The following is a 26910-nucleotide window of genomic DNA, read 5'->3' as shown; positions in this document are numbered from 1 at the left end:
TTCCTGTGCATCCTCCACCACATTCCACCTCACCCCATCCTCCCCAGCTCTGTGGCACAGCCTCCCTTCTCCTCCAAAGGGCTGGGAATAGCTCTGGACATGAGCTGGTTTCCTGAAACGCCTTCCATCACTCTGGCAGGTCCTTAGAAAAATGAGCATTAAGGAGGAGGGGGAGAAACCTCCACTGTTCAAACATCTTTAGCCTTGACAAATAAGGCGTCTGGCTGTGAAAGGCGAAACGAAATTAATTTGGAATCACATTTTAAACACTGCCATAGAGGCAAAGTATCTCCTCTCTAATTTTTTTCCCTCCCCTCCCCAAGCAAAAAATGAATTTTTCTGATATTTATAGAAAGATTATTAGGGCCACAAGGAGTGATTTATATCATCTCATCCCTGTGACAGAGAATGAAAAATTGCTGGGGCGACAGCGGCTGGAATCCTGCTTTTGTCCTCCTGACAATTAAAACGGCTAATTTCCAGCTCCCACAGAGCTGCTGGGCTTATAAATCATTCCCAAAAGACACTTTTCACCGTGAAAAATGAACTCTGCCCCAACCAAGCACGAGCAGCTCAGATCAGAGATTTGCATCTATTTGTTTTCCGGTGTCGATATGTGAACTCCACACCCACCCACCACAGGAGATCCCAAGGAGGAGGTGTTGCCCCTGTTCTCTTGAGGCTGGGCAGTCCAACATCCTGTGTTAAGGACAGGGAAGGCAGGATGGTGAGACAATGCCGAGGTCAGAGAAAGTCCCAGTGACATTGCTACCCAGTTTCTGATGCCACAAGCCCTGGAGAGCTTCGCCTGGGAGAACTGCTGGCTGAGCAGCATGGCTTGGAGTCCAAGGGCAGCTTCTGTCTCTGTCCTCTCCATCCAGGGAGGCAGATTGGACCGTATTTCCCTCCTGTGCTGCACCAATGGGTAGGAGAATCCCACCAGGAGAGGGCAGGATGGTAGAGGAAGAGCTCTTGCTCCCAGGAAAGAGCCAAACATGTCCAAGGGAACACAGCAAAATGAGGCAGGCTGAGCACAACACAGAAGACCCCAGGGCTTCTCTCTGCCCCCGGGCTTTGTGGTGGTGATGTCCTGGTGCAGAGCCTGCTGCACGGGACTGCAGGAGGGGGATACAGGGAAGGGGGGAAGGATTTTCTCCACCAAACCTCCAGCTCCAACTCCTTGGCAGTGGTGGGGCTGTGCCCCAGACATCCAGGCAGCCCCGTGCATGCTTTGCATCCACTCTTTAACACAGGAGAAGACGTCCCCTTCTGAATTATCAGCTCCATCCCAGGATGACTTTCAAATCAGTGGTGGCAGACAGAAGGACTTTCAGATAGGAGCATTTATTCTGCCCTGAGTTTCCACTCTGTGTAGCTGGGGACCCACTGGGGGCGGCGCAGATCCCAGCAGCACCTGGATCCATTCCAGTCTGGCATCGGACGTCCTAACCTTGTGTCAAGCCTCCCTAAGACAAATGCTCCACTTGACATTTCCAGCCAACTCAAACAAAGGCCCCCCACACTTTTATTTGTGCTCCTCCCCTAAACACGTCCCGTAAAGAAAGGGAGAGCAAACAAACCTGCACAGAGACCTCTCCTGGGGAGCCCCGAGCGCCGTGCTCTGAACACACACCTCCCCGTGCCTGCTGCACGGCTGCTGCTGGTCACCCTGCTTCCTTATCACAGTTTGTACAGTCGGCAGCTTGAAGTTTGCCCAGAAGCACAAAGGACCCCTGGGAAGGTGCTCTGCACCCCCAGACAGCAGGGCTCTGCAGCAGCCCCGGGGAGGGGTGATGGATGGATGCAGTAACTTTGTGTCATAAAAGCTTGGTGGTTTCCTTTTTTGCTTTCCTCACTTTCAACCCCCCCCCCTGCCACAAGGAAGTGAGTGGAGGGACATTTTGGAGAGGCCAGGTGGTGCTTTGCTGGAGTGCACCAGCAGACATCTCAGCACCGGTTGATCAGCTGCTGGGGATGGTAGTCTGGCATCTCTGGGCCACATGTTCCATGGCATGGAAAGAGGGAGTCAGGGCAGCCCCTGCCCTGATGCCAGACCCTGTTGTGTAGCCAGTCTCCACCCCAAGGCTGTGCCCTGGGCACCAGGACCTGTGACAGTCAGGCTCCCAGGAGCTCCCAAGGAGCTGTCTCTTCTAAGAGACACATCTTTGAACCATGAAGTTGGCCAGCAAAGGCTTGGGCATCCCTTGTCCCCCACAGAGCCTGGCTGTCCAAGTCTTTGTGAGCAGATTTACTCTGCCCTGGTCAGGCCCCACCTGGAGTGTTATGTCCAGTTCTGGGCTCCCTGGGATAAAAAAGACAGGGATCTCCTGGAGAGAGTCCAGAGGGGCTATGGGGATGATGAAGGGCCTGGAGCATCTCCCCTGTGAAGAAAGGCTGAGTGAGCTGGGGCTGTTCAGCCTGGAGAGAAGAAGACTAAGGGGGGACCTGATTAATGTTTATCAATATCTGAAGGATGGGATGCAGGGGGAAATGGGCAGCCCCTTTTCAGTGTCTGTGGGGACAGGACAAGGGGCAATGGCTGCAAGTTGGAGCACAGGAAGTTCCACAGCACCATGGGGAAGAACTTTTCCCCAGTGAGGGTGAGGGAGCCCTGGGACAGGCTGCCCAGGGAGGTGGTGGAGTCTCCTTCACTGGAGATATTCAAGACCCATCTGGATGCCTATCTGAGTGATATGTCCTAGGGAGCTGCTTTGGTAGGGGGGTTGGACCCGATGATCTCTCGAGGTCCCTTCCAACCCCTACAATTCTATGACTCTATGATTTCTGCCCTCAGCCCTTCCCCAAAGAGACACGAGCCCCTTGCAAGCCATCCCTTCCTTTGCAGGCACCACTAGCAAGAAGCAGGCGACTCACCCATGCAGGAATCCTGCTGCTCCTCATAGCCAGCACTGCACACGCACTTCCCGATGGGCACCAACCATTCTCCTTCGGCACTGCAGTACATTTTGGGGGTGTCCCTCTCCTCCGAATGGCCCACGCACTCTCCCCTCACTTCCACCAGGGAGGATGAATCTGCCCCAGTCACAGCCTCAGAGAAGGACGCCAAGTTCCTCACCATCGCCGGGCACTTCTTGTAGTACACCCGCACCGACACGATGGCAATACAGGCACCTATGTCCTGGAAGGCCAAGTAGAAACCCCTCTTGCTCAGCGGCCCCACTCCCCGCACCTCCGTGTTGAGCTTCAGGCGCCTCACCCCCAGGTCCACGTTGGTGAAGCTCTCATCAGCTGCGATGGTGTCAATCTTCATAAACTGGCTCTCTCGGGTGCTGGTGCCCAGGTCCCGGTCAGATTCCAGGTAGTAAAGGTTGAAAGTCTCCTTGCAGGTGCCCAACACCCCTGGCATGCTGTTACAGTCCCGCAGGGTGAATTTAATCTCAGCGTAGACCCGCCGTGCGCCGTCCCGTTGAACCCAGTTGGTCCGGAGCCAGTTGTTCTGGTTGGGGGTCATGACATTGCAGACCTGGTAGGTGTGGATGGGGCTGAAAAACTCATCCATTTCATTGATGGAATCCCACTGCGGGACAGAGAGAGAACAGGTCATTCCTGGTGTCCCCCGAACGCTGGGTGAGCATGGGGCATGCAGGAGGCTGTGCCATCCCCCCCACCCTGGGATGAAGCCCCTCTGCTTGTGTGGGTGGAGGAGACATCACTGCTGCCAGAGACCAAAGGAAGATGAGGATGAGCAGGTTTTACCCAGCACTAATTTGGGCAGCAATTCTCACAGCCCAGATGCAGAGCTGGGTGACGTGCACCCCTGTTGGCAGCCAGGAATGCTGGTGTGAGTCTGATCTGATGGCAGTGTGAGCTTGTGGGGGGGGGGACACACTTCAAACCCTCCAGACCATGTCTGCAAATCCCTTTTCTTGGTCCTCAACCTGCCAGTCGCAGCAGCAGGAGGGAGGCACCTGCGTGGTGCTCACCTGGGTCTCTTCTGTTTCATGCAGAAAATGAAGGGGGCACTTTCCAAGCTGGAGAATGAGTTTCAGGGTGCATAATGTGGAGTGAAGGGCAGGCACGTGCTGAACACAAGACTTGCAGCAGGAAACAGGGGTCCATGGGGCCTCAGAGCCCCCCTTCTTCCCAGGCAAGGTGAAGACAGCGTGGTTCCTCCATGTGAGCCCAGCAGAGAGTCTGGACTGGGTGCTGGCTCTGGGAACCAGGGGAATTGCCAGGACAGCTCTGGGGTTAAAATTCAGTGCAGTGGTGACAGCAGGGTGTGTTTGGGGAGGAGATGATGGGCAAAAGCAGGTTGCAGCAAGCAGGGTTGCAATGGTACTGTGGGTGAGGTTAGAGGGACAGTGACAACTGTGTCATCCAAGGGAGGGATGCTAAGTGGTTTTGACTGGTGAGAAGGAAGAAGTAGTTAGATTTTGGATATAAATTAGCTCAGTAGCTGAGGGACAAGTTGTACTTACCTGTTGGGGACAATAGGGCACTTCTGAGGGCTCGCCCTTGACTCACATCTCCCTCTGCACCCTCACCAACCTCTCACCAGGACCCACAGGCCTTCGCTTCTCTGGGGGATTCCCACTACCTTTTCAGCTCACACCCCTGTCCAAACCAGGCACCATGATCACATCCCCCATGGATGGGTTTGGGACTCCTGACTTCTTCTTATGGGCGAAGGAGGAGGGGGAAGAGGAGCAGAGGACCTCAAACCTGACTTTTCCCTGGACATAGCAACAGGCTTTGAAGATGCCCAAGTCCCACCACCATGCCAAAGTCCAGCTGTGAGGAGCAGGCCCAGATGCAGCCCTGTAGAATCTGAGGAAGGTACTGGCACCTCTGCAGCCATCAACCCCCCAGGCCTTGGCACCACCCTGCCTTCACCTTCCTCAGTGCTCTGCCTGTACCACTGAGGGCATCTGACAAAGCCACCCCCACCTCAGCACTGTGCATGCCCTGCCTGCCTGTGTGCTGCCTGGGGGAGCCAAGAACAGCTCTAGCAGTGGTGCACAGAGCAGGAAAACAGATCTTTTTAAGCAGCATTGCAAGTACAGTAAATAAAAGTCTGGGTGTGCTCTGACAGGGCAAACACGATATTTTCTTAGGGTGGTCACCACAGCAGTGGGGACAGAAGGAGCCTGATGCTCAGCTGGGAGGGATGAGCCTGGAGACTTCCCCTCTGTGACTGCAGGAGTTCTGATGGGACAGGCACCCTGTGGCCACAGGCACTGGAGGGACAGGACATGGCTAAGGCAGGGAATCACACCTCTGGAACATAAGAGAGATTGGAAATGGGTTATCAGTGCTACTGCCAGACAGCCTGCTCCCTTCTCCCCTCTCACATGGCAAACTCCTTGCACATTGAATCTCCTTGACCTGCAGCTCCCAGGGTGGCTAGTGCTAGGGTGATCAGAGCATCTTCCCAACTCCCCCAGCATCCTGCATTTAGGAGAAAACTCTGCTTCTCATTCCTGAAGACCTGGAAAAGGCAGCAGCAGCTCCACGTGCCAACTTCAACGAAAGCTTGTTCAGAGGGGAATACGCTGCTAAGCGTGTGAAAGTCAAACCACAGCCAGGAGGGAAAAGTGTTTCTGGATCTTTTAAAAAGAAAAAAAAAGTCTTCTGAATTCCAGAATTGACCAGGATCATCCTAGGAACACTGAAGACATGCTCTGCACCCCAGCACTGGGATAGACATTGTGGCAAGGGGCCTGGCTACCTGTGAGCTTTGTGGAGAGGTGAGCAGGAGTACCCCTTACCATGCCTCAGCTTCCCCAACCACAGAGATGAGCCTGTAGGAAGTGCTGTGACACCAGGATACACTCCTGCTGCTTGGCCAAGGGGTACAGGGGTGCCCTGAAGCATGCACACCCCTGCACCGGGGCCGGCAGGAGCCAACCAGCTTCCCACTCCTGCATCCAAGTGCACAGGCACTGCTGTGCTGCAGAGGGTGTGGAAGTCGTTGTCGAAATTAATCGAGCACAAATTAACACAACATCTGTTTCCTGTCTTTTCCCTGCTGAGTTCCTTGGGGGGGGGAAGTGAAGCAGAGCTGTGCATGGGAGGAGACACTCAGGGCAAGGGCAGAGCTGAGGGTGGCAAGCAGGGATGCTCCCTGCAGTACACAGCCAGCTCCCCTCTCCAAGGCCTGTGAGGTTCAGGGCTCTCCAGGAGTGTCCAGCATGGGAATTATGAGGTGATTTTGTGCACTGAAATGTCTGTGCACATCTAGCTACTGTGGTTGCATTGGGTCTCCAGACATTCACTTCTATCTCAAATCTGGCAGAGGAGACGGTGCTTGTGACTGCAGTGTCCCCAAACCCTTGTGGCACTTCCAGGTCTGGCAGCATCTTCACTGCTGGCAGAAAGCAGGGAGCTTAAACCCCTGATCCCCAAGCTCTGGCAATGGCAAGTCAACCACAAGGGAGAACTGGAGGGTTTGCATTTGCAGCATCCCTCTTTCACACCCGGTGTCTTTTTGCAGTTGAACTGTCAGCTCTTTCCCAGGGGCATAGGCAGAGCCTTGGGATCTCTGTCTGAGACCAGCCCAAGACACCACACCTCTATCCATGCTCTGCAGGGCAAGTGCTCTTCCATGGGTGGAAAGCGGTAAGAAACCAGATGAGGTTCAAAAAAGCAAGTGGAGAGTCTGGCCCCTGGGAAGGAATAACTGCTGGAGTCAGTACAGGCTGGGGGATGAGCTGCTGGAGAGGAGCTCTGTGGAGAAGGACCTGGGGGTGCTGGTAGATGACAGGGTGGCCATGAGCCAGCAGTGTGCCCTGGGGGCTGAGACAATGGGATCCTGGGGACATCAAGAGGAGTGTGGGCAGCAGGTCACAGGAGGGGATCCTCCCCCTCTGCTCTGCCCTGGTCAGGCCCCACCTGGAGTGTTGTGTCCAGTGCTGGGCTCCCTGGGATAAAAAAGACAGGGATCTCCTGGAGAGAATCCAGAGGGGCTACGGGGATGATGAAGGGCCTGGAGCATCTCCCCTGTGAGGAAAGGCTGAGTGAGCTGGGGCTGTTCAGCCTGGAGAAGAGAAGACTAAGGGGGGACCTGATTAATGTTTATCAATATCTGAAGGATGGGATGCAGGGGGAAATGGGCAGCCCCTTTTCAGTGTCTGTGGGGACAGGACAAGGGGCAATGGCTGCAAGTTGGAGCACAGGGAGTTCCACAGCAACCTGGGGAAGAACTTTTCCCCAGTGAGGGTGAGGGAGCCCTGGGACAGGCTGCCCAGGGGGTGTGGAGTCTCCATCTCTGGAGAGATTCCAGCCCCGTCTGGACGCCGCCCTGTGCAATATGAGCTGGGGAGCTGCTTTGGCAGGGGGTTGGACCCCAGGAGCTCTCCAGGTCCCTTCCAACCCCTATGATTCTGGGATTCTGTGAAATGTTGGGAGAGGTAACAGGACAGCTGAAGGGCTGGTTTGGATCCCATAGGTACATCTTCCCAACATGCACAAGGCAACACAGGTCCAACCAGCTCTGCCAGGTTCCCAGCCCTGCCAGGCACCTGGGCTGGAGGAACCAGCTTCAGGAACCCTGACTTCTCTTTCACCTTAATCACAGCCTCTTACAGCCAGGCAGAGGCGTGTCTGTCACTGGGTAGGAGCAGCTGAAGAGCACAGGCGCTGTGCACACACCCAGCCTCCCCGCGCTGCCGGCTCTCGGCTGATGGTTTGAAGTGGCTTTTATTAAACAGAGCTCAGCCTGGCCCCCATCACTGCGATAAGATCCCCTAGTGAGACGGAAATGAGGACATCATAATTAAGGTGGTGAGTGCAGGCATTGCAGGGGGTGTGGGGGGGGCATGATTGCATCTGTATGCAGGGCCTTGCCTAATAGTTTAAATTAAAGTCAACACCAAGTATAAAAAAAACCAAAAATTGGCAGATTATGAGAGGTGGAAGATGCAAACACCAGATATCTGGGTGGCTGAGCAAGGTCTTAGAAATCTCCCAGGGCCTGTGTGGCACAGCAGAGCTGGGAGAAAGGAGATGAGGAGGAGAGGGAGGCAAACACGTAAGGAGACACCACGTTTCCCCCGGAGCAGCGGCTCAGTCTCCTCCCACCCTTGTGGTGCCCATGAAGGGGACTGAGGGATGGGGTCTCCCCAGCCCTGGGATGACTTTTGGGGGGGTTGCTGGTCTGCTGCTGCTGAGACATCCAACACTCCTTCCTCCCAAGAGCAAGCCCTGAGCCACAGCACCGCCCCAGCACCTGCCAGGCCACTCACACCACTGCCACTGAGAGAGAGGGGGGGAAAAAATAGAGAAGGATGTTATTGCAGTTATAAATCATTAGATGGGAGGCGTTAATGGAGATAATCCCCGTGAAATCAGTCATTGCTGTGGCTAAGGAGGGATTTGTCAGGCAGTTAACTATCCTGAGCTGCACCACAGGTGATTAACTCCCGGTAGTGACCAGAGACTGGGGAATTAGCAATAACCCAACATTTACTGAACAAGCACTGGGAGATGAGCTTTTATCTCAGTGACTAGTCTAAATCTTTATTTTCCAAGGTTCCATTCCTACTTGTCTTTTTCTTTTTTTCCAACAAAAAGAGTTTGGCCACAGCTTGCCCTGTGATCCAGGTGTTCCTGGATCCGGGCGCAGCCTCCCAGTTGGAAGAGAAACCCAGTAAATGGCACAAGAACATCAAAGGGATGGAGGGTAGAAGATGTGTCCTGGGCAGATGGGAGAGCTCTGATATGTCTTGGTGCTTGAAGGAGAAAGGCACAACCCTGAAGGGGGTTGAAATTGCCCAGCTTGGACTGAGGAGAGGGTCTTTGCAGGGTGGGCTTGGGGCAAAGTGAGACCCAACTCTGACAGAGCTGACAAGCTCATCAGCCAGGGCAGTTTACAAGCAGGGCAGTGTGCCAGCATGAAATCCCCACCCCTGACGTGCAGACACTGCTGAGAGACTGTCCTACGGGCACAAACATGTCATCTGTGCTCTCAGCTGGTCGTCTAAGCAAACCTGGTGCCCTTATGCCAGATTGCTTCCCGAGCTACTGCAGAAGGAGGGAAGAGTGCTCCTGGTTAATTGTGCCCAGGGGCCTTGGTATTCACCCCTTCAGCAGAGCAAAGGGGCAGAGATGGGAAGGTGCAGACCACCTCTGAAAGGCTTTCCTGCTTCTTCCACCAGCAAAGACAACATGGAGCATCCCAGGTGTTGGGGCAGTTGCCTGGGTGGCAGATTCCTGCCATCTCTCTGGGCTGACCCCATGCAGAGGGGGATGCTGGGGTGTCAGGCCATGGGGGTGCTGCTGAGGGGCAGAGGCTGTGGGCAGCATTCAAGATGCTCCCATTATAATGAGCTTTGGCAATGCATCATCCCAGCTCCTTAGATACCCTGTGTCTGAACAAAATCATTTCCTGTTTGACTTTGTAAATCAAAGTAGACGATACAATAATTATTAATAATATGTTGACTTATCTCATCAGCGTTTTAATTAGTCAGTAGAAAAGCAATTTGCAAAGGGGCCGATCGGGCTCCCTCTGAACCAGCAGGTCACATGCCAAGCAAGGAGAGGGGAGAGAAGGGCACTGGGGCACTGGGACGTGTTGCTGGGGAGAGCTGGGAAACCAGAGGCACAGAAAGGGAAGGGGTAGCCTCTTTGACAGCGCCGATAAGAGTTTAATTTTCAATGCAGAGGGAATTGTTCTGGGGCTGGAGTGAGCTGCAAAGCTCCTGGGAGCCCTTTGAAGTTATAATTGAGAGGAGCCACAGCCTGCGGGACAGGGATGCTCCCGGTGACCCTTCCGCTTCCTGCACGTGTCTCCAGGGTGGAGGTGAAGGGGGGGGGGACACAGTTAATCCCCTGAGCGGCAATTACAGCCAATTACCCTACAGTTAATTGTCTGGCAAGAGGAAATGTCAAAACAGGCCACGTGTGCCTCCCTGATGGCTTGACACTCCCAAGGGCGGGTGGTACTGCTGACCCCCAACTGTGCCCACAGCTCCCAGCCCCCTGCTCCTCTGCTCTCACTGGCCACAGCAAACTGAGAGAGGAAAAACCCCACACCCTTCCAGTGAGGTGAGATCACCTTGCCTCAGGTGTGATGAAAACATAAGGACTTATTCACGTGTGGATAAACCCTTCCAGCTTTGCACTGTTGATGCTTTGAGCAGTTGCCTTGGCTGTGTGGGAAGCTCTGGGATCTTCCAGTCAAGAAGAGGAAACCTCTGAGACTGACACTTTTATTCTGGCATCCCTGGGAGGCCCTGAGAAGTGGAACAGGACCTGCAGGTGCTGGAAAAGCAAGCTGGAGGGCACCAAGGACTGAGACAGAGGACAGAAATCCCCTCCATAAGCTCCTCGGGCTGGGGGCTGGGGCTCTGTGCTGCTCAGCACCATGCAAAGACCCAGCCAGAACTACCCCTCTCCCACTGTCACCCAGGCAGTGGCCCTGGGCTCACACAGGGCAGAGAAATGGAGATGTGGGTAAAGCAAAACCAAGCACGACTTCACCAGGGGAGCCAGAGTCAGCAGTGCTGTCCCCAGGCAGGAGGATGCTGTGGCAGAAGAGTCTGTTCGTGGATGGAGCTGACACTGTGCAGGGGAATCTCACAGCCCCTGGCACCCAGTGCAGTCTCCAGCTGTGGCTCAGGCATGGGGAGCACTGACACCTTTTTTATTCCAGCAGGAGTATGTGAATTAAGGAAACAGCAAGAAAATTAAGGGGCCTTGAATAAAATTTGGCTTGGCAGCACGCCAGCTCCAGAGTACACCAGCAACTGGGCTGTACCCAGTGAAGAGCTGCCAGAGCCCCAGCACGCTGCAGTGGGCAGGGACAGTCTCAGGGACAGCAGCAGTACTTCTGGGGTGGTGACCAGCAAACTCAGTCCCTTTTCCAGAGCAGAGATCACACCCAAGGTCTCTCCCACCTGAATCTGAACCCTGCTGTGGGGCTGCTCAGGAGGCACCAGCTCAGAGCCAAACCATGGGCACTGAGAGCATGTATGGCACAGCAGCTACTCTGAGGCACCAGCACCCTGTCCCACCTCCTCTCCAGTGATGGCAACTGAATCCAAGTGCAAATCTGCCAGTCAAAAAGCACCTGAAGCTGAAGGAGCAGCAGTAAAGTAAAGGAATGAGATGCTTTTTCAGGATGATGTGATGCAATGGCCCATAGTGGAAGAACCACAGTCCAGGCAAGCGTTCAGGGGAGCCATTCAAACATCCATCTGGAAAAAGATTTGCAAAATTGTTTGTGAAAGAACTTCTCATTGAAACCCTGGAGGTATTCAAGACAGTCTTCCCACAGCTGTGTGGTTGTACATGACCCACGAGCTGGGTAAAAGCACAGGGCAAGTGAAGAGTGATGCTGCCCCATGACTTACCTAGGACTTGTAGGACACAGCAGCATATCCAAGAGGTGGCTTTGGCATTAGGTATTGTGCAAGTCTTTTTTGGCATCCAGAATTAGCTATTCCTAATAAAGATCACTAATAAACTGGAGACTTCAGACATGTATTGTGGTTTGGAAGTTGCTGGGCTTCTGGTGAAGGGCTGCTGGGCATCTGCTATAGTGCAAGAGAGCAGCACAGCGGTGACTACCCTGTAAGCCAGACCCAGAACCCTATTATATCCGAGAACCCCAACAGGCTGGGACCCAGGATTCATCCCCTAAGTTTTCAGCTGTACCATACAGGATGCTGCACCAGTCATGGCAGTCCCTGATGCCATGAGAAAGAGGCACTGTTGGCTCAATCCTGTGTCTTCTTTGGGAGTGCAAAGTCCTGCCCAGTCACACCCATATGTTCTCAGGACAGCCAGCTCAGGTGGGTTCATCATCCCCCAGGTCACCTAGGTGATATGATGGATGCCATCTGCACGCCTGACACCTAGCAACAGGCCTATGGATGTGGTTACACAGGCATCTGGAGAGCTGGACTCATGGTGGAGGATCCAGAAGTAGAGTCCTGTGCAGTGTGTGAGCAGTGGAGGGTCTGTCTGTGGTCAGGAATTGCTTGGGATGTGGTGAGTGGCAGAGCGGTGCAAACGAACAAAACAGGCCTCACTCCCAGAAACACCCAGAAACACCCAGAAACACCCAGAAACATCCCCCCTCCTGGGGGGGCAGGGGAAGCACTGGTCCTGTCCTGATGCCCTGTACCTGCACCAGGCCCCTGCAGATGCCAGGAGGTGGCAGCAGGGCTGGCATGAGATGGCAGCAGCAGCGTGATGGCGCAGGGCCCTGCAGGCCCTGTGCAGGCCCACAGAGAGGAGGACATCTCCCCATCCGAGCAACAGCAGAAGAGAGTTGGATGCTTGGCAAGTAAAGCCAGGCAGACCCCTGTAGGGATGGCTTTTAAACAGTGACCTGTTAACAACATCCCTCCAGGACCATGAGGATTTATCAGCACTGGCAGTTTTGTAGCCAAGGACGGGTTTTTTCCCTCAAAGCTGGGCTTTTCTGAGACACAAGTGAACTGACAGGTCCAACAGCCTGTATTTATGCAGGACATCACATCACATTAGCTCTGTGGTCCCCTCTGACCTTATACCTCTGAATCTATTGCAACAGTCATCACTCCACCAGCTAACTGCTAAAATTAGAGGTGGGTTAATGATTTAATACATTTACATATATAACAATGCCTGATATAAATCCAATCTTTGTTATGATTATTAATTCACGGTCCTGATCACTCCTGCTCAAACAGTGCAGGGACTGAAAGTCTCAAGCAACAGATCAATGAAAATGATTAGAGGCCTGGGAAGATTTCTGTGGGAGGTGGAATTGGAAAGATTAGGAACGTTTAGTTCAGAGAGGGGATGAAAAAGAGTGGATGTGAAAAATCAAGGCAGCAGCCAGGTAGGGACCCCAATTTTGCATGTTTTGTGCGTGCTGCAAACCCCACTGTGCCTTGCAGTTGCTCCTGTGTGTGTGTGTGTGTGTGTGTTTATGGGATTGTTTCTGTTCACCAAATGGATGAGCAAAATCCTCACAGCCAGGTCACCACTGCTACCCAAAACTCACAGCTCCCAGGAAACTGCTGTGGCAGGACAACCTGAGCATGGAAATGCAAGTGAAGGGAATGTGCCAAGAGGATCCAGCTGGTAGAGATGGCAGGCTCAAGGGGAGTCACCACCCCTGCATCCCTATCAGCCACATTGCAGGGCAGTGCATCCCCACTCCCCATCAGAAACCATCCACAGGGGATGCTCCCCTGCTCCTCTTTCCCAGTTCCCACTGAAAACTCTGATTACAGGCAGTTGAGAGCTTCCCAGTCATTTTTTAGGTCTGTTCCTCCTGATGCTCCCCCAGTGCAGAAAGGAATGAGATGCTTCTCAATGTGACTGCCTATGGAGGGACCCAGCTCTTGAGCTCCCTCAAAGTTCAGAACCTGATGACAACCTGATCCCTACCAGCGGACACAGAGGGTCAAACATTTCCAAACTGGCCTCATCCTACCACTGCTCTTCCAGACTAGCATTTCCCCCCACAGACACTGGCTCTTTGACCCATCAGCACTGACCAAGACACCAGCCTGGGGCTGAGACGTCCATCCACCCTGCCCACAGGGACTCGTGGAGACCCATCCATGTGCCAACAGCTGCCTCATACTTACCCCATGTGAGGGATACGTCATCCAGCCCCAGTCCCCCAGGATTGTTGATGTGTCTAGTAAGTTCACTGGAAAACACAGTAGCAAAACACAGCATTAGAAAGCTCTCAAGGGGCAATGAACCAAGCCACCATAAATCATACCTCTTCAGACCCCACTCACTGCACCCCATCAATCCATGAACCTGCTGCCCAGGACCTGTCTGTCTGCAGCTGAGGCAGGTATGGAGCAAGGGGATGGCAATAAATTATGTTGGTTTGGGGTAGATTTTGGGTTGGGCTGTATCAGCCCTACCATGGGACTGAAAGCAACGTGTCCTTTTGGAGGAGAGGAGACTACAAACATCAGGTTGGAGGGGACGCAGAGCAGGTCAGAGGGCATGCAGAGCAAGGGGGCAGCTGGGGAAACAAACTCTGAACATCAGGTTGTCCACCAGTCCCATTCTGAGCCAGTACTGATGGAGCTGGAACGCTGTTCCTCACATGGACATTTCTCCTCCAGAGGCTCCACTGAGTCCTTTAGCCTCACATTCCTCCCAGCATCACCAGTTCGAAGTCTGCACTCCATCAGCTGCTGTGATTACACACCTCCCTGCCCAGCTCCAGCACAAAGTGCTCCTCCATGGTCCTGGCTGACACCCCACTGGAGAGGCTGGACCATGGGGGCCTGGCTGCTTGAGGAGGTCCATGAAAACCAGTGGGAGCCAGGCTTAACAAGGAGACACAGGCAAATCTGCAAGGAGAGGGGAGCAGCTTCTGTCAGGGGAGAGGCAAGGATACCTCTGAATGTGCTCAGGAGCTTCCCATGGAAACCTCTGCAGTGTCAGCAGGGAGGAGAAGTGGGAAGCCAGGGCATTGCTGCAGGCACAGGGTGAGTTGCCCCTGCATGCCATACGCTGCCTGTGAGCCACACACCCAGACCCTGCAGCCCCAGGCAGAGGAGAGCCTTCCCCTTGACTTGGCTGAGCATCCAGGGAAGGAATCCAATCCCCATCTCCAGGGTTCAGATCCAGAGGGACAGAGGATTTGTGGTGTGCCAGCACAGAGCCCTGACCCTCGGCAGTGACTGCAGCAGGCACTGAGGGCAGCGCACCCATGCCCCCTCACCCCTCACCAGCACCAGGCTTCCTCAGGGACCCCCAGTGCCTCCAGTGCTCTTTGCTCTGCAGCCACCCAGTATGGCCAAGCCCTCTCTGGACACTGTGAGGCCTCAAGGCAACCTGGCACAGCATCCCTGCTGCAGCACCAGCTCTCAGCTGCTCCCTGGGCTCTGGAAGGACGGCAGCCTTGAAGTAAGGCACTGGCTTGTCGCAGCAGAGATGGGGCATGTTGGGACAGCAGCTCCAGCCCCAGCAGAGACTGGGCTCAGCATGATGCTGGTCCCAGCAGCCAGAGGAACGGGTGCCACTTTCATTTACTATTACCAGGCAGGGAAGGAGGGGAGGGGGGAGAGAGGAGCAGAGACGTGAGCTGGCTGTGAAACGCCCGGACGTCATGCTCCTGACAGAGCAGATTAGGAGCTTTTGAGGCATTTATTAATGTTAGCAGAACAATTTGAAAGAATTTCCAGGGTTTCTTGTGTGACTCCATTGGCCCAACAGCAGGCTGAGCCCCTCCACTCCCTGCACGACGCTGCTCCCACTGCTAAAGAGGCCCCTTGCCCTCAGCACGGAGTAATTACCTCAGAGATCTCAAATCCATTTTTATTTGTTATTGTTAATCTGAAGATTTTCTGCCTATTTTCCCTGGGTAATTCGCCCAGCAGGAGCCTGGGCTCAGGAGTTTTCCTGCTCACAGTGCAGGAGCACGGTCCCGGTGACCCTCAGCAGGCAGGCTGCAGAGAGGGGACCGCTTTCACAGACTCTCTCTTCCCCCCTGCCGTGGTCTCTGCACCCTTGTTCCCACGCTGAGATGCTCAGTGCTGGATGCTGCTGCCTCTCACTGCTCTCCAGGCAGCACGAGGAGCCTGCACGGGCTGGGGTCCAGCTGGAGCATCACTCCATGGGGAATGACGCTGAGGCTGGAGCAGGCACAGTGAGACCTTCCCCAGGCTTGTCTGCACCACAGGGTGTGGGACCTGGAGCCAGCTGGTTACACCCCATCCCACCCTGTGGGCCGTAGGGTTGTCACCCAGCTTTATACAGATGAAGGAGCTGTCACCTCTCAGGAGCACAGATAACCAGGCAAACTTGCATTCCCTGCAACGTGCAGAGATGAGATTGCTCGTGTCTCTTGGCAGGGAGGAGGCTGGGATATTTCCTTTATTCCTAAGCCAGTTTTCCAGCCAAGTGAGTAGGAGTCCTGAGCATTAAACCCACCGCCGCGAGCACCGCACAAATACACTGGCATCGTGTGGCCAAGAGCTCCTGGGTTAACTTATGGCACAGCACACACAGCTGGGGGTATGAGCACCCACCTAGCAGCTCTTCTACCTGCTGTGCCCAGATATGGGGAGGCCAAACCCTCCTGACACTCAGCCGCCCGCTGCGGGGAGAGGCTGCAGAGGGGAACCCGCTGCACTGCCTGCAACAAGGGTCCTGTTCAGCCCCCTGCAGATGATCTCCCAGCTGTGTCACTTCAGGGGAGATGCTCAGAAAGAGCCTGCTCTTGATCCCAAAGGGTGAGCGAAACCAGCCCCACAAAGGACCCCTTTCAGCCAAAACATTCCTCAGAAAGCACACCAGTTTGGGAGACCTCTCTCTCCTACAGCTGGGCAATTCTGTTTGATGTTATGGACTGTCTGCACGTATCAGGCTCAAACTGTGAGCTCCATTTTGTTCTCCTGAGCACCATTTTGTCTCTCCCCTATTCTGTGCCTTGGCCTTGGCTCTGCGTATTGAGCCAAAACACCAGGAGGTGTCAGGGGAAATTCTCACCCTGGTGGAAAAGCTGTCAAGCCTGATTGCCCGTTCAAATGGAAGCACCTAGGAGCGAGCAGGTCGCTTCCCCAGTGCCAACTGGGGTCTTGAGACGGGCTCTCACGCAAGGCAGACCTCCTTGCTACTTTATAAAGCTGCATGGATGTGATGTTGTGTCAGGAGGGCACATTGCACGCCCAGCGATGCAGATTATGTGGGAGTAGAAGCCCAGGTGTACATACACAATGCTTATATCCACATGTATAATTTATTTACACCTACCTCTTTATTTTTGTATCTGTATATCTATATCTGGATCCATATCCACACCCATATCTACCAAATTCTAAACACCACTTGGGACAAGTCAGGAAGATGAGGCAGGGACTAGCATCCAGAGGATATGCATTTTGTCTGGGCCCATAAAGAGTGAGTGCTCAGAAACACTCGCCTACCTTAGTGCTGGTGTGGCCACAGCTCCTGCAGGGATGTATTACGTCCCTACAGAGGCTTGGGTACCTTGGGATCCCACATCCAAATATCCTGTGATATGTGGGATGCCATGGGAGCCACGGTTGCTCAGCTCAGAGGAGCCTGTGGACCCTCTGCCCTCCCGCAAGTGTATGATGGGGTGGTGGGACAAGCTCAAGGGTGGTGTGCTGGGGGATGAACTGAGGTCCAGCCTCTAAAAAAGCAGTGAGGGCTCCAAGCTCCCTCACTAATTGTTAACCCACTGCAGACCTCACTCTAATTACTCCACCATCTCCCTCCCAGGCAGAGGCTTTGTAGTGCAGGCGTGGGGAAGAAGGGTCAGTGGGAGCAGCCCTGTTCCCTTGGGCTTCAGTTCCTCTCCATCACAACTTCAAAGGCCTCCCAAGATTCACAGCAAGGCTTCCCCCCTCCATGCAACAACGCCTTTTGCATTGATAATTAAACTCTTATCAGCATGGTTAGGTGCTCCAGCTCCCTGCTACCCAGTGATAGGTGGGTGCAGTCCCCACAGCCCCACATAGTTCTGCATAGCCCCCCCCCCCAGCCCTACAGCCCCAGCCCCACTCAGCAGGGGAAGGACACCTGGAGGGTTATCTGCAGTGGGGAGAGCAAAAGGGGCAGGGAGAGGCTCCTGGAGAGGAGGGGAACAAGAGCCACTGGGATTCATTTCCCATACACTCAGGCAGGACTTAGAAGGGGCAAGTGGGGCCGGGGTGGGTCAGCTATTTATGTCCCACCAGTTAATCCAAGGGTGTGCTGAATAACCAGCCACGACCTTTCCAACTTGGGAGGCAAAGCTGAGCAACAAAGCTGCGTCCTACCAGCCTCAGAGCATCGCAGGGGCACGGGGTGCTTCGCTTTCAGCTTCCTCCTCCCCACACAATATTTATCTTAAAAGAAAGAAAAAGGGTCATTTATTCACCAACACATGAGGCCAACCACTGGGGCTTTACAAGCAGCAAGCCTGGGGAGGGGAGGTCAGCTCTTCCCACTGGGGAGCTGTGTGGAAGGGATGTGCCCCATGATCCAGGTCGGCACCACAGCAGTGGGGTGATGCTCACCAGTGCTCTGGGCATTAGTGGCTGGATCCAGGCAGGCTTTGTTGGGCAGCTGCTTCATCTAAGAGGCTGCACGTAGGAAGGACACAGCGGGGATGGTGCTCGCATCAGCACCCGCTGGCCTCGGCTGCCCAGGGAGGGAGTTTAAGGAAAGCATTGCAGGGAGATAAAAAAAGATGTCACCAAATCCAGCAGGAACGTGGGATTTCCACATTTATGGAAATGTCAGGGCTCAGGCTGTAAAAATAAATAAATAAATGTGTTGAAAAGAAACATTTTCAAACAATTGCTGTGAAAAAAAAAAAAACCCAAAAAAAAAAAAAGAAGCAGTGCTGCTTTCTGGATGTGCCCTAATTCCCATTTCAGGATTTCTTCTCAGACCTCCAGATTGTTGCTGTGAACTTTCTTGTATTTAATTTTATATCATTTTGTAATGCATCGGGAGCGGTAATGCCCATAAGGACTGCCCAGAGTCATCCCTTTTCAGTATACCAGGAGCAGAAGATACTTTGATGTAGGAAGAAAGCTTGTTTGTTCAATCAGTGCTAACAAAAAGCCACAGTTCAGGTTTTAAAAATAAAATGATCAACCTGGTCCTACCAGCCCCTGCATGATATCAGGTAAGATAATATGCAGTGCAAGAGCATAACCTGTGGTAAGGACTGAGATGTCATCAAATAATGTAAAAAAGGAAACAAACCAAAACACCCTGGATAAAGTATTTCCAAGGCTAAAACCCTTGAAATTACAGGGCAGCATCTTTTCCCCAGGAAGAAAAAAAAAAAAAAAAGAAAAGAAATAATAATAATAATAAAAAAAGACATCAAAAGCCCACAACAAAAAATGTTCCCTCTGAGAAATACAGGTGAGGAAATATAGATGTAAAATGCTGGTGTTTCCTACTCTGTTTGAGAGTCCTGATGCTTGTGGAAAATCCAGGGTGAACTGGGCAGGCTGGCTTGGGTGCCACAAATTAAAGCCCACACCACCCGCTGGCAGGCTGGGTTACAGTGCCAGTGCCCAGCTCCACACTGCAGCACGTGCAGCTGTCGGTGCAAAATGTGTGTGGTCAGAGCCAGACATAAACAAGTGATTGGAAATGTTAAAATCCCATGGGATGTCCCAGGGCTTGAGGACAGGGAGTACAGTGCTGGGCCTGATGAGCAGAGCCAGGGGCGAGCGCACATCTCCACATTCCCGGTCCAGGAGCTGGTGCCAGTGGGGAAGGAGCTATTTCGGGCTCAAGGGGTGGCCAGGCTTGTTGTAATTCAGGGCAGAAGCCAGAGGAGGAGGAGGGAAGGCTCTGGGGATGGGGGGGCAGTGAGAAAGGTCAGGGAAGCAAGAAATTCCATGGAAACATCCGATGTGAGCAGGGGAAAGAGCAGAAGCTCTTCCTTTCCAACACAACATCCCCAGCCTAAAGGACAGAAGGATGGCATGGACCTGTCTGTTAGCAGAGCAGGCACAGCCACCCCTCAGCACCACATTTGGCTGAAGCCTGGCTAGAGCTAATCCACTCAACCCCCACGCTGACAAAGGGCAGCTGCCTGCATCCCCATCCCATGTCCCCAAACCCAGGAGCTCTGTGAACAGTGAAGGGACCAGATTTCCCATTTTCCACTCAGAAGCAGGGACAGGCTGAGTATCTCATGCCACCAGTAACGCAACATCGTGATGGGCTTTCAAAATTAGACTGGAGGATTTTCTAACACAAAATACTCCTCTTCTGCTTGGGGTGAGCAAATCCTGTGTGCACAGACTGGGGGAAATGGGAGCCCTCTCTGGTTTGTGCTTGTGGCCTCTCTGGGGTCCTCTGGGCTGGCACACACGCTGGTCCTGACACCCTCTTCTCTTCTCTCACAGCGTTTGGCACAGCACAACAGACACAGGTGCATTTTCAGCTTCAGCTGCTGAGTTTTCCAACTTCTGCTGCATTTTTGCAGACTTGAAATTAATGCCAGGCAGGGGCCTAATACCATCCCAGGTCCTTATCCCAGAGCATCTCAGGGCTTCCACACCCTGGCTGTACACCGCATGCCCACTCAATTATCTCCTGACTGGGATTTTGCAGCTTTCTCACCCAAAACCAGGACTCCCCGGTGTCTCTTTCATGCCATTTCCATGCCACCCACAGTGGACCTGGCACTGGAGACCTGTGCCCGTAGCAGAGCCTGTGAGTCCATCAGAGGGACACAGCTTGCAGTACCCCAAAAAGACACCCTGCCCTTTCCACTGATGGCTGCATCCCAGCACTCCTGGCAAAGATTTGACTTTTATCCTCTCCAGAGGATTCACTGGAGAAATGTGGATTTTTGCAAATACACTCACTTATCTGGATTATCCGGAGGGGCTTTGTGTGGTAGTTTTTCAGGCTGCCGGGTGCTTTTTCCCGAATTTCTTTGAGGACATCTTTTGCTTTCACCCCAGTCAGCCACCCTGAACTGGTGTGTAGCTGTTTTTACCCCAGTGGCATTTTTAAAGCAAGTTAATCGCTTTTCAAGGCGATTTCTTTGCTCTCTTAAAAAAAACAGCTTCCAGAACCTGAACATTTCCACAGACAAAACCACCAATACTAAAAACATTTGAGGGGACAGGCTGAATATCTCATGCCACCGGTGATGAAATATTGTGAGACTCCTTAAAAACTGTTGGGGAGCATTTCCTACCACAAAAGGCACTGCACATGGGAGGAGGAAGACAGCGATCAGTGTGCACCATCGGTGCTGGGACGGAGATGCTCGGTCCAGCCGCAGCCAGCGGTGTTGCCACTTGCTTACACAGTGAAGGAATTTTAGATAGGAGCAGAGGATACAGGAGAAACCAAGGTATTGGGGCTGGAGGAACAAAAACAGAGAGAGGGGAACCAGCAGAGCCTGATCTGCTGTGCCCACAGTGGGAGCCAGGCACCCGGTTGCGCTCGGAGCACTTTGGTGATAAAAAAAATAGGGGCTTTTAATCCAGGAAGAAAAGCCTAACAAGAGCAAATGTCTGGGAAGTGAAGCTAGGCAAATCTGTGTTAGGGGAAAGTGGGGTCCAAATTGTTAAGGCCAGGGCTGATGAGCCATTGGAAGGGATTATAAAAGGCAGGGATGTTCTGCCTTTGCTGATGTCTTCAGATAAATGTCGAATACCTTTCCAGACAGTATCTCTGTGCCAAACACAGTTAATTAGGCTTTGTTGTTGTGGCTGGACCTGTTCCACAAAGGATTTACAACCTGTATGTGGTTATTCATGACCTGAAGTACTACACATGTAGTATTTCATGGAGGTGTAGTACTTCAGGTCATGAATAACCACATAAATGCAGGACATGGGGTGGGGTGGGGGGGGTGTTTTTCTTTTTGAAGGAAATCCAACTGCATGATCCTGCTGTTCACTTCTGAACAGCCAGGGCTGAAGGGGTTAATTGTTTCTCTGTGGCAGAGGAATAATTTTGAGTGTTGGTCATGCAAACACTCCGGGGTTAGGAGAATGAACTATCAAAAACTGTCAGAGTATGAATAGAGTTATCATATTAATGGATTTGCCCCCGGAGATAAAGGCAGCACCAGAGGCTGCCAGAGAGGCCAGCAAGGATGCAGGAAGCACAGGACCTGACCGAAACAAAGACCAGAGGTATCAGGATGTCTTGATGGAGCCAGCGCTCCGCAGAGTCCTGCACCTGCCCTCACCAACCCCAACGAGATGTGCGGGACAAGCCGCTCTCCCTCAATCCCTGACTGAGCATCCTTTGGGACTGGGGTTTGTTGGGTTTTTTCTTTTTTAAAAATAAAAAAAAAATAATAAAAATTTAAATTTTCTAATAATTTCTCAACAATAGAAAAAAAAAACCCAGGGAATTCCTTCATCCCTGTAATAATCTGTCAGGCTTTCAGATCTACTTCCAGCATCACCGAAACGGGTCCCTATTTATTGTCACTGTAAATAAACCCTTCACCATTTCAGAAAACAAGGATTCAAGAAGAATCAAAAAAAAAAAAAAGGCTTGTAGTGTAGGTGCATTTTGTGTGCCACTGAGTTATTTTCCTGCAAATTTGGGGATTTCATTTTCCAGAAGTTTTACAAGGTATTAACACAAGAAGGGTGGAAACGAGAAAGATTTCAGAAATTAAGAAGATATCAGAAACACATTCCCCATGAGCCTACCTAAATCATGCCAGTATTATTTGCTTTACATCAGCAGTTTGTGAGCAATCAAAAAATTACACACCCTCCATTCTTGCTTTTTCTTAGCCCAAATCAACTCCCTGTTCGAAACGAAACTAATGCCTCTCCATCTCTTGTCTCCAAAAAGTCTGTATACCTAAAACATCTTGTTCCCTGTTCCTAGGGGAGAACCCGGCATCCTCACAGCCTTTTTCCAACTGGAAAAGCTGTTTCCTTTCCCTTTCAGAGCCTGACTTCTCCCACAGCCCCGACTTCAGCCCCGACTTCGGCGCTGCTGCGGAAGGGGTGGGAAAGTAGTGTTGAATAAACAGGCAGATGAGTTTTTACCTCTTTTTCTGTTTGAGCAGAGAGGCAATTAATGAGATTACAATCAAGAGATTAGAGGGTGAGATTGCCACAAACCCTTCCTCTGGCCCCCGTTTAGAGCCGCTGGCTTTTCCCAAGGACCCTGGAGCTCTCCCATACTCCATCCCTGTTGCAGGGAAGAAGAAAACGTCTCTGTTACCAGATCTGTGGTGGGGAAAAAGGCAAGCATCCCTGTGTCAACAGCTCTGTATCATTCTAGGTGCGCTCCCCGTACATCACCCTGTCCCCAACCCCTGCTGCTTGCCTCGGCCACCTCTGCATGCCCTGAAAAGCCAGGGAAGATGTTCTCTGGATCCCCCTTCCCTGCTGCACCACGTTCCCCACGAAGGTACCACCCAAGCTCACCCAGATGCCACGAGGTCCATGCTGTGATGGGGAGGAAGGTTGCCCACATCATGGACAGAGGGCAGAGGCATCACCTGGGAGGGTACAGACCTCAGTAGCATTTGAAATGCCATTTTCTGGCAGAAAATACAATTTCTCCACCCCTCAGATAAGCCCAAAATATGGCAAATTCTGCTCTTCTGATTTTCTTTCGATATAGCAAAAATATTTCATCTTTTATTATCTAACTTCACTTCATGGTATCATATAAAATACCCACTTGAATATTTTTGCCTTTGCGACTCAGTGTGTAACAGTGTAAATACTGAACCAACCGCGCTGTCTTCACGTTATTGAAGATAAATCTTCTACCTCCTGCTCCTAAGAAGTGTAACAATTTCAGGCAATTTTTTAAATTTTTTTTTTTTTTTTCCAGCGATCCAAATTAAAAATCTTCCCCATCCCGCAGATTTTCACCCATCTAGAAAAATCCCTGAGTTTTGGCTCCAATTGCATTTTTCAATGGCTGCCAGGCTGGAATACAGGGATTTCCCATGGAATGGCAGGTCCCTTTTTCCCCTCCCCATTTCCAAGGGATAAAAATACATATATATACAACCTCAAAACTTCTTGGAACAAACGTTTCAGGCAAAAGAAAGGTGCTGGGAGCTCTTGGAAGGGGTGAAAAAAAAAAACCCATCACCCGAAGCGGTTTGCTCAGATTATGGCGTGTCTTTATGTCCCAATTGCCTCCCAACACGCAGAGCGCAGCACACGCTGGCCTGGAATTTGCTTTGTGGCTGTAATTTTCTACCCTGCAGCTCTTCCAAACGAGTGCCGGGCTCGCTGGCGAGCGTGGCCAGGGCTGCGTGGCGAGGAGCGGGCAGCAGTTCCGGGCAGCAGCGGTTCCGGGCAGGGTTGTGCCCCCACGGCTACACCCTCACGCCACAGCTGAACAGCCAGAGCAGCCAAGCTGAGCACAGGGGATGTTGTGCTGTGTCTCCCCACATTTCTGGTCCCAACCCCATGCTGGAGCGCTCGCCAGGCTGCACCGCAACCTGCCCCAGAACGGATGCTGCCAGCAGCTTGTCCCAGCACCCAGAGATGGCAGGAGGCTGCAGCCACGTCCCCAACTCCGCTGCCCATACGTGGAGCTGGCTGGCACTGTGGAGCTGTGCCCCAGTACACGCCGAGGCACCAGCATCCTTGTGGTGGTGGGCAGGGCGCTGCCTGCTTTCCGCAGCATCCCGCGCGTTGTTGTGGTGCTGCCCAGCACCTTCTGCCTGATCTAACCCAGATCCACCCTGCTTGGTCTTGCCCAGAGCCTGGCTCACCCCCAGCCCCAGGCTGCTTTCAGAATAGCTTTAACTTTCCAAAAGCCAGGTCTTTCCCAGCTGTCCAGGGCCTGCCTGCCTGTCCATACTGATGCCATAAATCTCACCCCAGCAGACAGCGATCTCCTCCGCAAAGGAAAGCAAAGAGGCCTCAGTCTCACTCGCCAATGCCCAGGGTTAGATGAGAGTCCGGGGAAGCATGGGCAGCATCCTGCATGGCACCCTGCCTGGGGCTCAGGGCACAGGCAGCTGCTGCACCCTGGAGTAGAGGACAAGCAGGGACTAGGGGTGTTGGGGTGCTGGGGTCCTATCCTGTAGTCACAGACAACTCCCAGCTCAACGCATCCCGTCGCAAAGGCAGGAGAGCCAGTGGGAAAAGGGGCAGGATGAGTGCCAGGGAGCGGGCAGCTGGCAGGAAACAGCGTGAGGACCCACAAATAGCTGGAAATGGGTAATACAGGTGAGGAAGACAGGCTGAGTGGGAGGGGAGATGGGGATGGATGTTGGAAGATGGCAGCACAAGCAAGCACCCAGCCCGGCGGGGTGCTACAAAGTGCACAAGGCCCGTGGGTGTCAGCCTGTGGGCCTCAGCGTGCCGGAAGGATGTCAGGGATGCAGGGGCAGGAGAAGGGAGGGATACCCCTGCCACCACCGGATAGGGACACCCGAACAGGCGCTTGCTGCGAAGGGCTGCACCGTGCTGCCCACAGCTCTCAGATGTAGCAGAAGGGAGGAAGGATGCTGCTGCCGGTGCCAAGGACACACTGGGGAGCGGGAACGGCAGATCTCTGGGTGATGAAGATCAGCAGACCTGGGAAGCAGCCATGCCGCCGCTGCCAGCACGGAAGGATGCAGGCGTGCGGGTGGGTGGCAGGCAGCAGGAGCCGCGCTGCCGAAGCCAAGGGGGGCCCAAGATACCAGAGCAGGGTTGCAACGCTGGCAAGGGCCAGGGATGCGCACAGCCGGCAGCAGGGTGGAGCATCTGGGTGGCATGAGCAGGCCTGACACCGAGATGTTGGGAGAGAGTCCCTGGCTGCATCCCTGCTTCTCACTTGAGAAGTTTCCAGCCCTTTCCCTCACGACAAGTTTCCCCCACCCGAGTGCCCTCCCAGCTCCCAGCACCCTCCGCACATCTTCCCTTGGCCACCCGCTTGCTCCATCACAGCAGACACCACCCAGCCACGACGCACGGCCCCGTGCTGCTGCTGCCAGCTCTGGGCATGTGGATCACCACAGCTGAGCTGGTGCCTGCATCCCTGTCCCCTCTGCAGCAGAGCCCTTGCAGGGGAGGCCAGGCAGAGCTGCCAGGCACTGCTGCAGAAATCAAGTCCTCCTGCCCAGCTCCGAAGTTTAGCCTCCGGTGCAAAAGCTCCAGGATCAGCAAACTCAGGCAGGCAGGAACCTAGAGCTGTGCTCCCCTGGGAGCAGGGAGAAGATAAGCCTGGCAGAGCGAGCCAGCCCTTGCAGACACATTCAAGCAACCACAACGATCCTGCAGGTCCCCCCAACAGCGCCCTGTCATGACAAGGGCCACCCCAGTTCCTACCTTCGCTGGTGGTGGCGGAGAGGCAGGCAGCCAGAGCCACGATGATGAAGAGCGGGGATGTCAGGTCGCTCTGTGCCCATGCCATGGTCTGGCGGGGCCACCAGGCACGGGACAGGGCCACCTTGGTCGTCCCAGCACCTCTGCGAGGCAGTGCCCGGAGCTACAGCAGGCACCGGCTCATGCAAAGGCACTTTGCGCACATTGCTCGCATCCACACAGGCGAGTGGCTCGGCAGGGAGGGAGCAGCCTGCCTGTCACCGCTCGCAAGCCAATGGGGTGGGTGGGCTCTGCAGCGAGCCCCCCTTCCCACGCTACACGCGCACACCGTACCCAGCCCCAGCATCCGGACGGCGGGAGCCCGCTCCCCCCCCCCCGCCCCCGCCATCCATCCATCCATCCGTCCTTCCTCCCCCCCACACCCCGCCCCATGAGCCCCCGCTGCTCCTCACACTCCTCATCTCTCTTCGCTGCTCTCGGCCGGCTGATGCTGAAGTGGAACTTGCAGCCTGAGCTCTGGTCCAGCAGGAAGATCCACGCTCGAGCATGAAGGGGATGGAGCTGCCCTTCAGTCCCAGTATGCATGGAGAGGAAAACCCCTTGTCTGTGCTCCCCCCACCCCCTGCCCTGGGTTGGGGAGGACAAGCAGAACCTGCTCCCCTTGATGCCTTTCATGCCACTTGCTCTCAGGACAGGCACCCTCTGCTCGCCCTTGAGCTGGGGCAGCAGAAGCAAGGGACAACACGGCCAGTGCTCAGAACACCCAGCCTGTTTACAGCCACGCTGGCCACCCAAGACAGGGCCAACCCCTCCAAAAGCAGAGTTCAGGAGGATGCAGCAGTTGTTCCAGGGCAGCAAGGCCAGTTGTTGGGCAAGGGAAGCTTTCAACTGGTGCCGAAGCTGCCCTGGGAGCACAGAGCCTGTGCCCTGCCAAGGAAGTCTCTGCATCCATCTCGTTTGGAGCCGCCAGGATTGCCGAGCTGGGCGAGTACCTTGCTCAGCATTAAACACTCAGCATCTGTCAACAGACCCCCTACAGTGGCCACGACTCTTTCCCCATCTAAATGCTGAGCGATCACTAATACCTGCCCATGGTAAGCACAGATGCTGACTCCCACCTATGCCACATGTGGTGGGGCTATTCACCTCACTCACCTGCTCAGGACCAGGGGATGGATGTGTGATTGCAGCCCTCCCTTGTCCCAGAAATCCACCCCAGGAA

At 53.7% G+C, this 26910-nt stretch overlaps 1 protein-coding gene across 1 annotated transcript in view; it reads right to left on the bottom strand.

Moving 5' to 3' along the window:
• Positions 1-25776, bottom strand: part of EPHA8 (EPH receptor A8) — a gene marked incomplete at both ends in the record, with an annotated part of 47008 nt that extends 21232 nt beyond the window's left edge. The window contains 3 exons of the mRNA XM_084274682.1: positions 2875-3538; positions 13551-13615; positions 25692-25776. Of these exons, the coding sequence (XP_084130808.1) occupies positions 2875-3538; positions 13551-13615; positions 25692-25776 (814 nt within the window). The remainder of the gene's footprint in view (positions 1-2874; positions 3539-13550; positions 13616-25691) is intronic.
• Positions 25777-26910: the final 1134 nt, after the last annotated feature.

Source organism: Gallinula chloropus (genome assembly GCF_964237585.1).
Source record: "Gallinula chloropus genome assembly, chromosome: 23".
Classification (NCBI taxonomy): Eukaryota; Metazoa; Chordata; class Aves; order Gruiformes; family Rallidae; genus Gallinula; species Gallinula chloropus.
This window is presented reverse-complemented; position numbering and strand designations above follow the sequence as displayed.